We start from the raw sequence: 13,644 nt of genomic DNA, 5'->3' as shown, positions 1-13,644 counted from the left end.
TCCTCAGGCACTGCCTTGGGCTCAATCCCCTCCATATCTGACACATGGCCTAGGAACAACCAAAGCAGAGCTGGCCCTGTCAATCTACCATTTGCTTTACACGGAGCCACTGGTGCAGGCATGGGCAAGATGTGCTTGGTCCTATCGGCAACCCCAGGTGATGCAGATGTGATCTACAACTCCCATTGCCCCATTCCTTATTACCATGTCTCCTTTTTCTGAAGACGAACCCAGCATGCATGAATGGCACATGCCTCCGGTGGTTGGGTGGGCACGGCTGTGCTGGCAGCAGTGGGAGCACTGTGGCGGGAGCTCCCACAGATACCACTGGCACTGGGCGGGGGCAAGCCCCAACCAGGGGGCAGCAACCACCCCCAGGCACCGCCAGTAGCAGTGGCCAGGGATGATCACGGACTGCTCACAGACACTGCTGGCAGTGCTGGTGACAGGGTGGCAAGCAGCAACCGCCCATGTGCACCCTCTGCGTGTCGCCCCTGCCAGCATGTTGCTAATTCCAAACAAAAGTAACCAGGACACAGTGCACAGGCACTCCCAACTCCTGCCACTCCCTAGAGACCACAGTGGGACACACACACATACTGTGAGACACTCAGAATAACAATTTATTACCATCTTTTTCATACCAAAATACAGTGCATGAACAAGAGCAGGCCTGTGATGAGAGGCCTCTGTCTCTCTCTACCTCTGAGTGTAATTCTCCCAGCCCTCCCCCTCACTGACCTGGCATGGATCTGCCTGGCAAGTGCATCCTTTGCTGATAACTCCCACCCCTCTGCCTAGGAGGATGTTAGAGGGAGTCACTTGCTCTGAACTGCCCCAGGTGTGCATGTTCTCCTAAATGGCCCCCTCCTTCTGACTTCCAGCTCCTTTCTTCCTTTCTCTAAAGTAGTGAATGAATGTTTTCCCTGTACCCCCTCCCTCCCCTGACAAGACAGATTAGAAAGATGTAACCCCCTCTCCCCCAGTCAGTGAGAGCAGCAGAGAGAATGACTCCCTTTGTCCTCAGCCATGAAGGTCAGATCAGTACCAGAACCAGGAATTCTTTGTGAATTACATCAAGGATCGTCTGTCTCTGTCCATCTCTTCTCCTGAAAGGGGAAGACAATGAGTTTTCACACAGCTCCCTAGTGCTTTTGTACTGAAGGACCCGAAGCACCTTGATGAAACCCTTGTTGAAGGGGGCAAAACCCAGCGGCTGTTTTAACAGCACAGTAAAACGCTTTAGGGAGGGATGTACAATTTCTTGTCCCTGTGAGCAGTCCCATAGGGACTTTTCATGAGCACAGCAGTCAGATGGTTCATTGCACTACAACAACAACAGCTCCAGCATTAAGCTGGGACACAGAAGTTAGCACTGCCACAGAGAGAAGGAGACCTCTCAAAGTCACATGCAGCACAGCTCCCCCTCGTCCCACACTGGCACTGGATGCAGTGCTGCTCCTGAATGAGGCACCTGATTCTTCCCTCGTGCCTAAGCTTATACTAGTTGCACAGGAATGGCATGCCCTCGTCCCAGGAAAGCAGTCTCCCACTCACCTTGCTGGCAGGGATCTGTGTACTCCACCATCGACTGTTCATCTGTCAAAGAAGAAACAGACTGTTATGTCCAGCACCAGATGCCACCCAAAGAAACAAGGAAAAGCTTGGTCCTCTCAGAGTCATATCTGCCTCCCTCCAAGTCCAACCTCCCCTTCTCCCAGTTCAGAGGAGGAAAGACATCCTGAGCCATGCTCAGTCTGATTCACTTTCCAAAGTCTTCAAAATGTCTGAACATGGAACGGCACAGAGGGAGGAAGTTGAACAAGGGTTTAAACACATTAGCTTTTAGAAATAAATGCTCTTATTCATAAGCACTAGTGAAGTACAAGAAGTTTGACTGGCACAGATTTGAGACAGTGCACCTCATGGGTCATCCCAGCCAAGGGCTGATACAGTCTCTCTGTGACATCACCATCAGGTTTTCTATATATGCTAGACATGTTATGGAAAATCTCCTTCTGACTTGTCTCAGAACATTTAAAAACAAGATTGGGACTATTTTTGTGCTCTTCTCCTTGTAAAGCTGAGTGTCTTAGCTTGTGTCCCTGAAAGAGAGAGAGAGAGAAACAATGCCTGGACGCCACTCCCACCAGATCTGGCTAAACGAAAGAGATGTAGAAAGAGATCCCAGGACCTTCAAGAGACGTACACTATTCAGTTTTATTGAAAAGCTGAAAGTCAGCTTTTCCCACACTGATGTTCCACTGTAGTGCAGCAACACACTAAACTTGACAACAATGACATTTTTGCAGCAGAAAACCTGCCCCTGGCCAAGGACTGAATTTTACTGTCCACATGTAGTACAATAAGTACCTACAAGAACATGAAAACTGCCATTTACTGGGTCAGACCATAAGTCCATCTTGCCCAGTATCCTGTATCACACAGGATAGAGTGGTGTCTTGTTTTAGGGAAGTTATTTATGGGAAGGGAGGAGGAGGTTTGGTTTGGTTTGGTTTGGTTTGGTTTGGATTATTTTTGTTTTTCTGGAAGGGGGATTGCACATTTGCTGGCAAGCTGATTTTATTTTAACGTGAACAGGACAAATAAATAACAATCCCTAGAAGTGCCTGATATATTGTCTCTGCAGGTGAAATTATTTTATGTATAAGAAACTTTTTGCATTTTGTCAGCATCTTAAAACTGAACTATTCTGCTAAGAAATGCATTGTGTTATTTTAAAGATTGCTGTCCTGGGTTCTTTTTATTTGGAAAAGAGCTCACATCAAGTAAAAGGGGAGTTACTTTCTCAAATTGTTTTTCTCCCCTTTTAGTGGAAAAGTAGCTGATTTACTGAATTTCACAGACGTGAAGTTCAAAAGAAGAGTGTGACCACTTGAAAAGAAATGAGTGAGATCTGCCAGCAAAGGCTTCACGAGCCAAGCTGCCAGCAGTCTGACACACATCACATCACAGCCCACCTGGCTGGTAGTAATCGTAGACTTTAATTGCTGCTGGCTTCAGGTCCCGGACAGGAACATCTTGGCTCATGGTGAAGGAATACATCTGAGTGTCCTTATCCAGCTGGAGGGGAGAGAAAGGGTACAGTAAGCACTCAGGGTACCATACCAAAGCCTGTTAGACACACATCTTATTGATGTACCTACAGTGCCCCCTGCTGTTACTGTCCCAGGAGTACTCGAGCAGAGACTGAGGAATATGCTGAATATTGGTAGTTTTTTAAAATAAAGACAGACTTGCCACGGAGGAGCTGGTAAAGCTGGAACTCCCAAAAACATTTATCTATGGCCATTGCTTAGACATCTATCCCACTCATTTCTAAACACAGCACAGGACTGTAGAAACAATAGGGCCTGTGCAGGACTGACTGTCCCCCTTCTCTGGCTTGCTCTGTTATCTAATCCTTGCTGATACTTTAGGGGCCACTGTTGCATCTTATTTGCTCTTGTTCTCTCAAAGGTGCTTTACCAAAGAGGTGAGTCTTAAAGCAGGATTGGTGGATGGCTTTACCTGCTGCTATAGGAGAGGGCTCCAGACCATGCCTGGAAACTGTGGTCAGAGAGGCCCTGTTTGTCCAGCCCTTTTGTGTACAATCCTGGATCCTGAACATAACAGAGCCCCCCGTGAGACAAGACCAGGCTGTCTGCATTAGAACGTTGTAGAGCAGCTTGTAGCGAATAAGGAGCCAGGGTAACAGGCTTTCTTTCACCCGTCTTCATCAGAGGTGTGCTGCCATGGCCAGTTGCAGCTTCACTTTCTGTGTGAAATGTTTATCTGAGCACAGTGATGGACTGGCATGTGGAGTGTTCCAGTGCAGGAAGCAAAATGATTCTCTGCAGGAGGTCTGGCTGTGAGTCAAAAATTCCCTCCTGATTCCAACCAGATGTGAAATGTGGAGCCAAGACAGATGATGGCAGAGTTCTCTGTCAGGGCCTCCTAATGCCTCTGGTCGGGATGAGAGGCTGCTACTTGCTGCCCATCTCCCTGTGACTCCTAGCTTGCAAGGTTATCACAGACTCACTTCATCTCAGCAAAGTAGCTCCTTTCCCTTTTCCTCCCCAGCACTCTGCAGGGTGCAGTTTGGACAGTAGGTAGCTTGCATTTCACCAGCAGTACTAAATCAGAACACCTCCTTCAGCTAGGACAGGACAAAGGCAGTGATAATATGGATAAAAGGGTCTGTGTATCCCAAGTCCCCAGTGGGGCATCAGTCAAATATTGTTCTTAGGTTGCACTCAGTCCAGCCTGCAGCAGGGTTATCCCTCACTGGTACTGCAGCCTCCAGCCCATACTCTCAGCTCACCCCGGAAGCAGACTGGCCATGAGGACAGAGGAGCAGTAACAGCTGGGAGCATTTGGGTGCCAGAATGCCACACATGATCTAGAGTCATATTGTTTTACAGATCCCTTTTCTTGGCAAGGGAGATTTGAAAATTTACACATTACATAATTCTTTAGTAGCAGCTCCACATGGATAGACTTATTGTTATGTGAGAATTGGGGGAGGAGAATAAAGTCATGACCTCAGTAGGGACATGGTGGGCAGCCCAGGATAAGGGTCTGAGGCTTGTGTCCTTGAGGTTTGCTTCTGAATTGAAGATGGAATCCAATATGCGACTAACAGAATAGGGGAGGCTGGTGCTTGCTTAAGAGAATAAGCTTCCAGGGTAAATTATTTGGGAAGGGGCAGATTTTCCCCCTAAAGTCACAGCAGATTTTAGTAGTACATACAGTTAGGAAACTATTGGCAGGGCAGTGCCCCATACCACAGGAGTTGCCCCAGGTGTGCATACAATGTGAACGCACACATGTTTTGGATTGAGAGGACAAGTCTGGCTTGCATGGGTGGTTGGAAGCAGGTAGCACAGTCACTTCTCTCACTCCTTACAGGTTAGCCCCTGGGTCATCAGTCGGAGTAAGCTGAAGGGGTAGGGAGCTGCCTGGTCTCCAAGGTGCAGAGGAGGATAGGACAATCCCCAGGTAGCATGTCATGTCCTCTGATTTAGCTACTACATGGATTGCCTAGGACTCCCAGAGCTAACTCTTGACTCCTGGGAACCAAGCCCATGCCTGAAACTAGACTGACAACCAGAGTTAGCTTGTGTGTAAGCTAGAGTCACCTCCCTGATCCCAGCACTGACCTGATCCAGGTAGACTGTGAGATGCTCAGCCCCAAACTCCACTCTCTGCACATATGGCTGCTGCTGAAGCTGGGTAAGAGGATCAACATGGTTAGAGACACCCAACACCCAGCCTCTTCTCTCAATTGTCTCTCCCCACAGGAGATGCTCTGTGGGATTAGAGAGGAGAGGGTGGAGGGGTGAAATATGCTTCCCACCCCAGGATCAAAATGTCACCCACATCTAGAGCACGAGAGTGAGCACAATAGTCTAGAAGGTCCAAAGGATGAATGTTTACAGCCATATAGAGACAGAAACAAGTGGGATGTGCCCTCTGGGAGCTTCCCTTCCCTGCTGCAGTGACAGAGCCAAGGGTAGGTACTGTGGCTGAGGTCCCCACACCATGCCACCTGGCTCTTGGCTGAGCTGGCTCCACTGTGACATGGCTCTAGTCACCAGAGTGAAGGAGCTGGTGGGGAAGGGAAGGGACTTACATAGGAGTTGGTGCCCTGGACAGGGTGGAATCCAGACAGCATCTTCACCTCAATAATGGCCATGTTGGAGGTGCTCCGTCTTCCCTCATAGCTGGGGGGATAAGGAAAAGACCACACACCTAACACCCTGCCATTACTCCTCTGCCCTCCCTGGCCTGTTCCACTGCCTCTCTGCCTTCTCCCCTCCCATATATGCTGTGTCCCTGAGGTTTCTGCCCACTGGCTGGCTCCTGGCTCTTACCTGACACTGATGCTGAGGGTCAGGACATGGGGGGCTGTCTCACAGCTGTCCCTTGCTGCTTTCACACTCAGGAGGAAGCCCTCTCCATCCTTCTCAGGAGGCACGTTGTACCTCAGGACCGTCTGGAGGGAAACATACATAACATCCAACCAGTAAGGCCACACATCCAGCCAGTAAGGATGTGCCCTTACCACTGCCCTTCTATACTCACCCACCCTCCCCTGGCCTCCTTTGGTGCAAGTGAAAGGGATCATATCCCATTCCCTTCTCTGAACTGAGCACTGCAGCCTCCTCTGACATCCTCCAGGCAGTCCTGCTGGGTGGCTATGTCTCACCTGCACGTACACACAGCCTGTGCCAGTGGCACGCAGAGTGTATTCTCCAGGAATGTTGGGGAGAGGTAGCTGCTGCAGTACCAGCCGGTTGGCAGTCTCCACGTGGAAGGAGTGCTGGAAGCTGTTGCCTGATCTTACAGTCATGGTGACATCTCCTGACCTGATAAATGTCACTGCACCATATCTAGCAAGGGCCTGGAGGGCAACGATGGTGTCCTGTGAAAGGAAAGATGGTCACATTGCTACCTGTAGATCCATGCCTGAGGGAAACAGCTCATACAGTCTGCCTCCCTCATTCAAGGACAGAGAGATTTTCTCTGTAAGACTCCAACCAGTCGGATTCCAGCTCCCAGCCCCTCAGTGCCATGCGTTCTGCTCCTGTGGGTACCAGCAGTTCAATTCATGCCCTCTACCTCCAATCCCAGTGAGATTTTAGCATGGAGATCTAGCCCTTGTGGGGATCCCAGCCTGCTGCTCCCCAAGGCCTGGTCCCTGGCTGGGAGAAAAAGAGTTTGTACCTGGGTGGAGGCAAAGCCCCCGTAGGCATTCTGCTGCTTGGTGAGCCAGGTCACAATGCCAGTGGCAAATGCAATCTCTTCCTTAGTCACATTTTCCATCATGAGCAAAGCCAGCAACATGTAGGCTGTCAGCTCCACATCCACAGACAAGGCCTGGGACCAGCTGTCCTGAGCAGGGAGTTGAGCAGGCTTCCAGCTCCAGTGTATCTGTCCTCCTGGGAGAGGAGGAACAAGAACTTGAGGTGCACTAGAACATTTGTTTGGACTCAGGACTGCTGTCCTCACTGGGCTCTACTTTCCATCAGGCATGGATGAAAAGCCATAGGCTGAGTCTGGCTGAGGAAATACCTACATGGAAGCAATACTGTGTTGGGGGGAGCTGAGCAGTGAAGTGTCACTTCATGGTAAAGGGGACATATTAAAGCAGAAATTTGGGCAGGAGAGAGTAACCACTGACCATTTTGCAGGGGTGGAGGGAATGATGTGATCTGCTCACCTCATTACAAAGCTGCATCAGTCAAGGTGGGGGGGATGAGTGGAAAAAGCAGAGATTAATGAAGCAAAATCAAATGAGGATGAAACAACCTGGGGAAAACAAGCCCAAACACTAATGCCCTGGGGAGAATGGAGCCTGAACAGGAAAGAGATTGGTGGGGCCTGGGCAGGACAGCACCTTTGAGATGAATTTGCAGCATGGTACATTAGCTACAGAGTAGTCTGTTAAGGGAATGGTGCAAACACCTGAATGAATAAGATGGTAGGATGTGTGCAGTCCCTACAAACTCCCAGGAGAGGGGCTGGAAAGCTTTCAGGGTTCTACCCTCCCTACCTTCCTTGACTCTGTGGTAAGCCTCCAGGCTCTAAATGCTGGTACAATTGATGCTACCAGTCATGGGAGCCCTAATGTTCTCAACAAAGCAGCTGGCAGCCCCACAATACCTGACTTGATGGCCTGCTGGTCCAGCTTAACAAGAAGAGAGTCCCTCCTAGCCCCATCTCCAGCCAATGAATAGACATATGCCAGCAGCGCCTGAGTGTAGATGTCAGTGACAATGGAGGGAGCATTTCTGAGGCATTTCAAGCCATTCTTCACCATCGGGTCCTGGGATAGGAAGGAATGTGGAATTGATTTAATAGGAGGAGAAGCAGCAAAGAGAAATGGAGATGACCCCACAACTCTCAAACCCATCCCCTTATGGTTAGGGACCTACTGAATTCACAGTTCTGCAATTTTTGCAGAAACCATGAAATTGGTAGGCCCCACGTGAAAAAGGCTGGTCCCCGCAAAAAAGCACAGAGACCACAATAAAACAGGAAAGCAGCCAGCAAGCGAGCAGGGGCAAAAAAAGGCAGCTGCAAACAGAAAACAGCATGAAGCCCTGGCATCCTGGAGCACAGGAGGAAGCAGGGAGCAGAAGCAAATCGAGGACTGAGCCCATGACAGACTCAGTCCAGGAGCCTTTCAGTGGTCAGCCTGGGAAGCCAGGAGAGTTTTGGCACCTGCTTTTAAAGCACCTGCAGGAATGCTGCTGCAGCATGCCTGCTTGCTTCTGTATAAGAAAGAGCAGACATGAACACAAAGAAGGCTTCCAAGTCTGCCAAATACGTTTCAGTGGTGGTCCATGTAAGACAGTATCCTACAGGGACCTTGCATGCAGATGGAGGCAAACTCTTCTGCACCACCTCCAATCTAACTCTGGATATGTCCAGGAAAAACAGCACCAATTATCACTTGGAGTTAGAGGGAGACATGAAGAGGAAGGCTGTTGCAGAGGCTGAAGGTCAGAGCAAGAAGCAAATGAACATGTCCTCCCTGTTTAAAAGGACCACAGAAAGCAAGTGTGGCAAGGTGAGGTGAGAGGCAGCATTTTCCCTCATGGAGGCTTTTATGGCAGCCAGCATCCCACTAGAGAAGCTTGATTACCCCAAGTTAAGGGACTACCTGTCCCAAAATGTGCTCAATGCTGGCAGTTTTCTGTGTGCCAACAAGCTTCACCAGTACTATCTCCCTTCAGGGACTGCTTTGCATGTAGAGTCCAGGAAGGCTGTCTTGGCAGAGTATTATTCCTTTTCCATTGTGGCTGATGAAGCCATCAACCCTCAGGACAACTACATGCTGCACATTTTATTTGTACCAGGAGCTAGACTGACCAGGACCTGCCTGTGTTTCAAACTGAGCTGATCCACCCGACCTCTGTCAATTTTTCCATTGTGTCCCAAGCAATCATGACAGTAATTGTTAGCTATGGTGTAGACTTTAACAAGATCTCAGCATTCCTGTCTGACAATGCCATACACATGTGCAAGGCTCTCTCTGATGTGCTCCAGGGAATGTTGCCCAACATTGTTCACGTCATCTGCAACGAGCACATTTTGTCCCTAGCAAGTGACATCTGGTGCACGCAGTCCCGGGGGGTGGATAGCTTAGTGTCTTCTTTCAAGAAAGCCTTCAAACACTGTCCAAATGGTAAGGTCCAGTACAGGGAGGTGGTTGCTAGTCAAAGTGGAGACTCATGTGCCATTGTGCTGCTACCACCAGAGCCTGTGCTGATACTCTGCGCAACTCCTGGTTCAATGTGGTTCATTACCACACCAAACACATGCAGAACTACCAGCGGTTTGTGAGTGAGGACCTGGAAATCACACCCAGCATGCAGTGCATGCTTAAGCTTCACAATGTCTTACAGAGAGGTGACATTCAAGATCAAATGACATTTGGGGCTGACAAGGCCACCTGATTCATGGAGCTTCTGACCTGGTTTGAAGGCCAGCAAGCTGTGATCTAACACACATACAACAAGATAAGCTTGATAAGCTAGGTCAAAGACAATGCTTCACAGGACCTGTGAAGCTTCCCTCATGAAAACCAGCACAGAAGTAACAGGTTCCAGGCAATAGCTGCAAAGTTGAACCATTACCACAGGTATGACCTGTCACTGCCACTGCAGTTCAAACAGACAGCTGCCCCCTTCCTTAGTGCTGGTCACCTTTTAAACCCCAACCAGGTGTCTGTGCTGAGCTGTGACTCTCGGCTATTGAAAGCAATCCTGGGATGAGGTGAAAAAGCATGACAATTAACATGATGTCTAAGTGAACTTTGTGAAAGAGTGCCAGATGCCTGTGCCTGTATTCTGGGACTCTGTCTGTGACCAGTTTACACATCTTTACACCCTGGCAAGATGCTGCCTCGCCATTCCAACAAACTCAAGTGGATGCTGAATGTGCCATCTCAGTGTATGGACAAGTGTTCACCCCACAGAGGCAGAGAATGTCTCCAGGCACTGTGGCTGGATGCACCGTGCTTGCATTTAATACATAGCCTGAATCGCCTGTCTTAAGGTTAGCAGTCAGTTTTGGTAAACTCTTTTTTATAATGTTATTTAATAAAGTGTATATAGCTGCTGTTAGTTACAAGTCATGCTGTGCATAGTACAGGTTTATTTTCATAAGATATTTTAGTTTAGAGTTTGATTAAGAGTTTAGATCGTATCACTTAATAAAGTGTATATAGTTGGTGTTATTTAATAAAGTGTATACAGTTGGTTTTCGTTACAATTCATTGCCCCATTGATTTATTTTAATAAGATATTTAATTTTACAGATTAATTAGGTGCTTAGCCTGCTTAACAATTATGCAGCAATTAATGGCTTCCACGGGCTTTATCCCCTGGTTAAGCCCAGGGACGACATTAATTGCTGCAGTATTAAGTAGTTTAGGATACGGTTAATGGCTTTCCCGGGTTGATCAGGGGTTCAAGCCCCAGGAAGCCATTAACCATGTCCTAGACTGCTTGCTAATGTCAATCCCCTGATCAAGCCCAAGGAAGGCATTAATTGTCACAGTAGGAAGTGGTCTAGGATGTGGTTAATGGCTTCCTTGGGCTTGATCCCCAATCAAGCCAGGGAAAGCCATTAACTGTGTCCTAGACTGCTTAATACCATGGCAATTAATGCCTTCCCCAGGCTTAATCCCCTGATCGAGGCTGGGGAAGGTATTAATTGCTGTGTTAACAAGCAAACCCCAGTTGGGGCCATCTGTCAATATTTAGAGAGGGGTGGGACTTGGCCAATCAGAGATGGGGGGTTGGGGAGGTACTGCTTGCCAATGCAAAAATGGTGCCTGACACCACGCTGAGAGCATGAAATCGAGAGGCAGCCACCCTGAATTAGGTAGGTCCCTACTTATTGGCAAAGTTAGAAGTATGGCAGTTATAACTATTCAGGGTGCATCACACAGGGAAAGCCTGGCCCACAGAGTTGTCACAGAGAAGAGAGGATGTGGGCATTCAGCACTATACTCACACTGAGTGGCTTCCCTGCCTCCAGCAGTGCTGACGTTATGTACGCAGTGAGCGAGATGTCATCATTTACGCCACCCTGCAGGCCACACAGAGAGAAAGAAAGAGATTGGGAAGAATCAACCTCAAGTGTCTCTATACTAATGCTAGGAGCATGAGGAAGAAGCAGGAGGAACTTGCATTCCTGCTTGCAAACAAGAACTTCGACTTGGTTGGGCTTACTGAAACCTGGTAGGACCCTAGTATCCATGACTGGGCAGTAAGCATTGAGGGCTATAGCCTGTACAGACATGATAGAGTAGGGAGAAGGGGGAGAGGCTGTTGCTTTTCATGTTAAGGAGCATTATACATCTTCCATAATCAAAATGGGATCAGAGAAGGGGCAAATTGAGGTATTGTGGGTCAGAATACAAGGGGATCGGGGGGAAAGAGAGTTGGTAGGGGGGGTCTACTACAGGCCACTACATCAGGAGGATGAGCTAGACCTGGAATTCTCATGGCAGCTCTCAGAGGCCCTACGGTCAAGGGATGTGGTTGTCATGGGGGACATAAAACTACCCTGACATCTGCTGGGAGGAGCCGTCAGCCAGATCCAAGCATTCGCATAGGTTCTTAACATGCATATAGGACCTTCATCTAACACAGGAGGTATATGGTCCCTCTGGGGCACATTCCTTACTGGACTTGGTGTTGGCTACAGGGGATGACCTGGTGGGGGATCTACGGATACAAGGTAACCTAGGGAACAATGACTATCAGTTGATTTAATTCACTATCCGGCATAGGGTGGGAAAGATAACCAGTAAGGCAGAAGTGCTAGGACTTCAGGAAGGCTAATTTCAGTGTGCTCAGGATATTAGTTAGTGAGGCACTGAAGAACAGGAGCATTGATGAGATGGGAGTCCAGGAAAGGTGGTCATTCCTAAAGGGAGCAATCCTGTGGGCACAGAAGGAGACAATCCCATTGCATAAGAAAGGGGGCAAAGGGGCCAAGAAAACCTCTTGGCTGAACAGGGAAATCCAGGAAAGCCTAGGGGCAAAAAAAGAGGCACATAGGCTGTGGAAGCAGGGGGTAGCTACCAAGACGGAGTATACCTACTTGGCCCGCACTTGCAGGGAGGCAGCTAGAAAAGCCAAAACAGAAATGGAACTCAGGATGGCAATGAAAATTGACAACAAAAAGTCCTTCTTCAGGGATATATGGAGTAAAAAGAAGGTGCACAGTAGCATAGGACCCCTACAGGACAAACTAAGGCAATTAGTGACATATAGGGGGGACAAGGCTGAGCTCTTCAATGAATTTTTTGCTTCTGTATTGGACACAAATCAAGATAAATCTCCTAATTGGATCGTGGACAGACACAGGAGGGACACAAGCCCACCAACTCTTAGCACCAACTTGGTGAAGAGGCACTTGGAAGGAATGGATGTGTTTAAGTAAGTAGGCCCAGATGATCTTCATCCAAGGGTACTGAAGGAATTGGCCACTGTCATAGTAGAGCCACTGGCATGGCTGTTTGAGCACTCATGGTGCTCAGGTCAGATCCCAGAGGACTGGAAAAGGGCTGATGTGGTCCCTATTTTCAAGAAGGGGAGGAAGGTTAGTCTCATCTCTATCCTTGGGAAAAATTTGAAAAAATTTGAAATCCTTCATAATTTGAAAAAAATATTAAGGATCACATCTGTGGGAGTCCAGCTGGAAAAATAATGCTGAAGGGCAACCAGCACAGCTTCATAGCAGGTAGATCCTAACTAACTTTGTTTCTTTTTACAACCAGGTCACAAAATGCTTAGACACGGGAGTTGAGGTAGATGTCATTTACTTGGATTTTAAGAAGGCCTTCGATATGGTATCTCATCCTAGTCTCATAACAAACTGAGTGGCTGTGACATAGATGATTACATGGTCAGGTGGGTGGCAAATTGGCTTAGGGGACACACCCAGAGAGTGGTGGTGGACAACGGAGTCCCACAAGGTTCAGTCCTTGGACCAATGCTGTTCAATGTCTTCATCAGTACTTGGATGAGGACGTGGAGAGCACTCTGTCCAAATTCACAGATGATACCAAATTATGGGGTAAAGTTAACACACTAGAGGCTATGGAATGAATCCAGGCAGATCTGGACAGGTTGGAAAAGTGGGCAGAACATAATAGGGTGCAGTTCAACCAAGACAAGTGCAAAGTGCTGCATCTAGGGAGAAGGGATCCCAACACACTTACAGGCTGGGGGAGGACCTTCTCAGCAGCACAGCAGCGGAAATGGATCTCAGAGTCATTGTTGACACCAGGCTGAACATGAGTCGTCAATATGATGAAGTGATGGGTAAAGCTAACTGCACTTAATCATGCATTAGTAAGTGCAGAACGAACAGGTACAAGGAGGTGATACTTCCCCTCTATGCGGCACTGGTGAGACCGCAGTTGGAGTACTGTGTCCAGTTTTGGGCTCCGTACTTCAAGAGGGATGTGGACAACCTCAAGAGGGTTCAGAGGAGGGCCACTTGTATGGTTAGGGGCCTGCAGGCAAAGCCCTAAGAGGAGAGATTAAAAGCCCTAGACCTCTTTAGCCTCTGCAACAGAAGGCTGAGAGGTGATCTTATGGCTATCTACTAATT

General features: G+C 48.4%; 1 protein-coding gene across 5 annotated transcripts in view; it reads right to left on the bottom strand.

Annotated features, from left to right (window-relative positions):
- Positions 1-600: 600 nt before the first annotated feature.
- A2ML1 (alpha-2-macroglobulin like 1) overlaps positions 601-13,644 on the bottom strand; it is a 90,699-nt gene continuing 77,655 nt past the window's right edge. For all 5 annotated transcript variants that reach the window (XM_019516051.1, XM_019516052.1, XM_019516053.1 and 2 more), the window contains 10 exons: positions 11,032-11,106; positions 7,669-7,831; positions 6,730-6,944; positions 6,212-6,427; positions 5,877-5,998; positions 5,636-5,726; positions 5,163-5,231; positions 2,982-3,084; positions 1,558-1,599; positions 601-1,109 (listed from right to left, as the gene is read on the bottom strand). In XM_019516051.1, coding sequence (XP_019371596.1) covers positions 1,072-1,109; positions 1,558-1,599; positions 2,982-3,084; positions 5,163-5,231; positions 5,636-5,726; positions 5,877-5,998; positions 6,212-6,427; positions 6,730-6,944; positions 7,669-7,831; positions 11,032-11,106 — 1,134 coding nt within the window. In that variant the 3' untranslated portion in view covers positions 601-1,071. The remainder of the gene's footprint in view (positions 1,110-1,557; positions 1,600-2,981; positions 3,085-5,162; positions 5,232-5,635; positions 5,727-5,876; positions 5,999-6,211; positions 6,428-6,729; positions 6,945-7,668; positions 7,832-11,031; positions 11,107-13,644) is intronic.

This window comes from Gavialis gangeticus, unplaced genomic scaffold (assembly GCF_001723915.1).
Source record: "Gavialis gangeticus isolate Ggan-Ray unplaced genomic scaffold, GavGan_comp1, whole genome shotgun sequence".
NCBI classification, from domain to species: Eukaryota; Metazoa; Chordata; order Crocodylia; family Gavialidae; genus Gavialis; species Gavialis gangeticus.
This window is presented reverse-complemented; position numbering and strand designations above follow the sequence as displayed.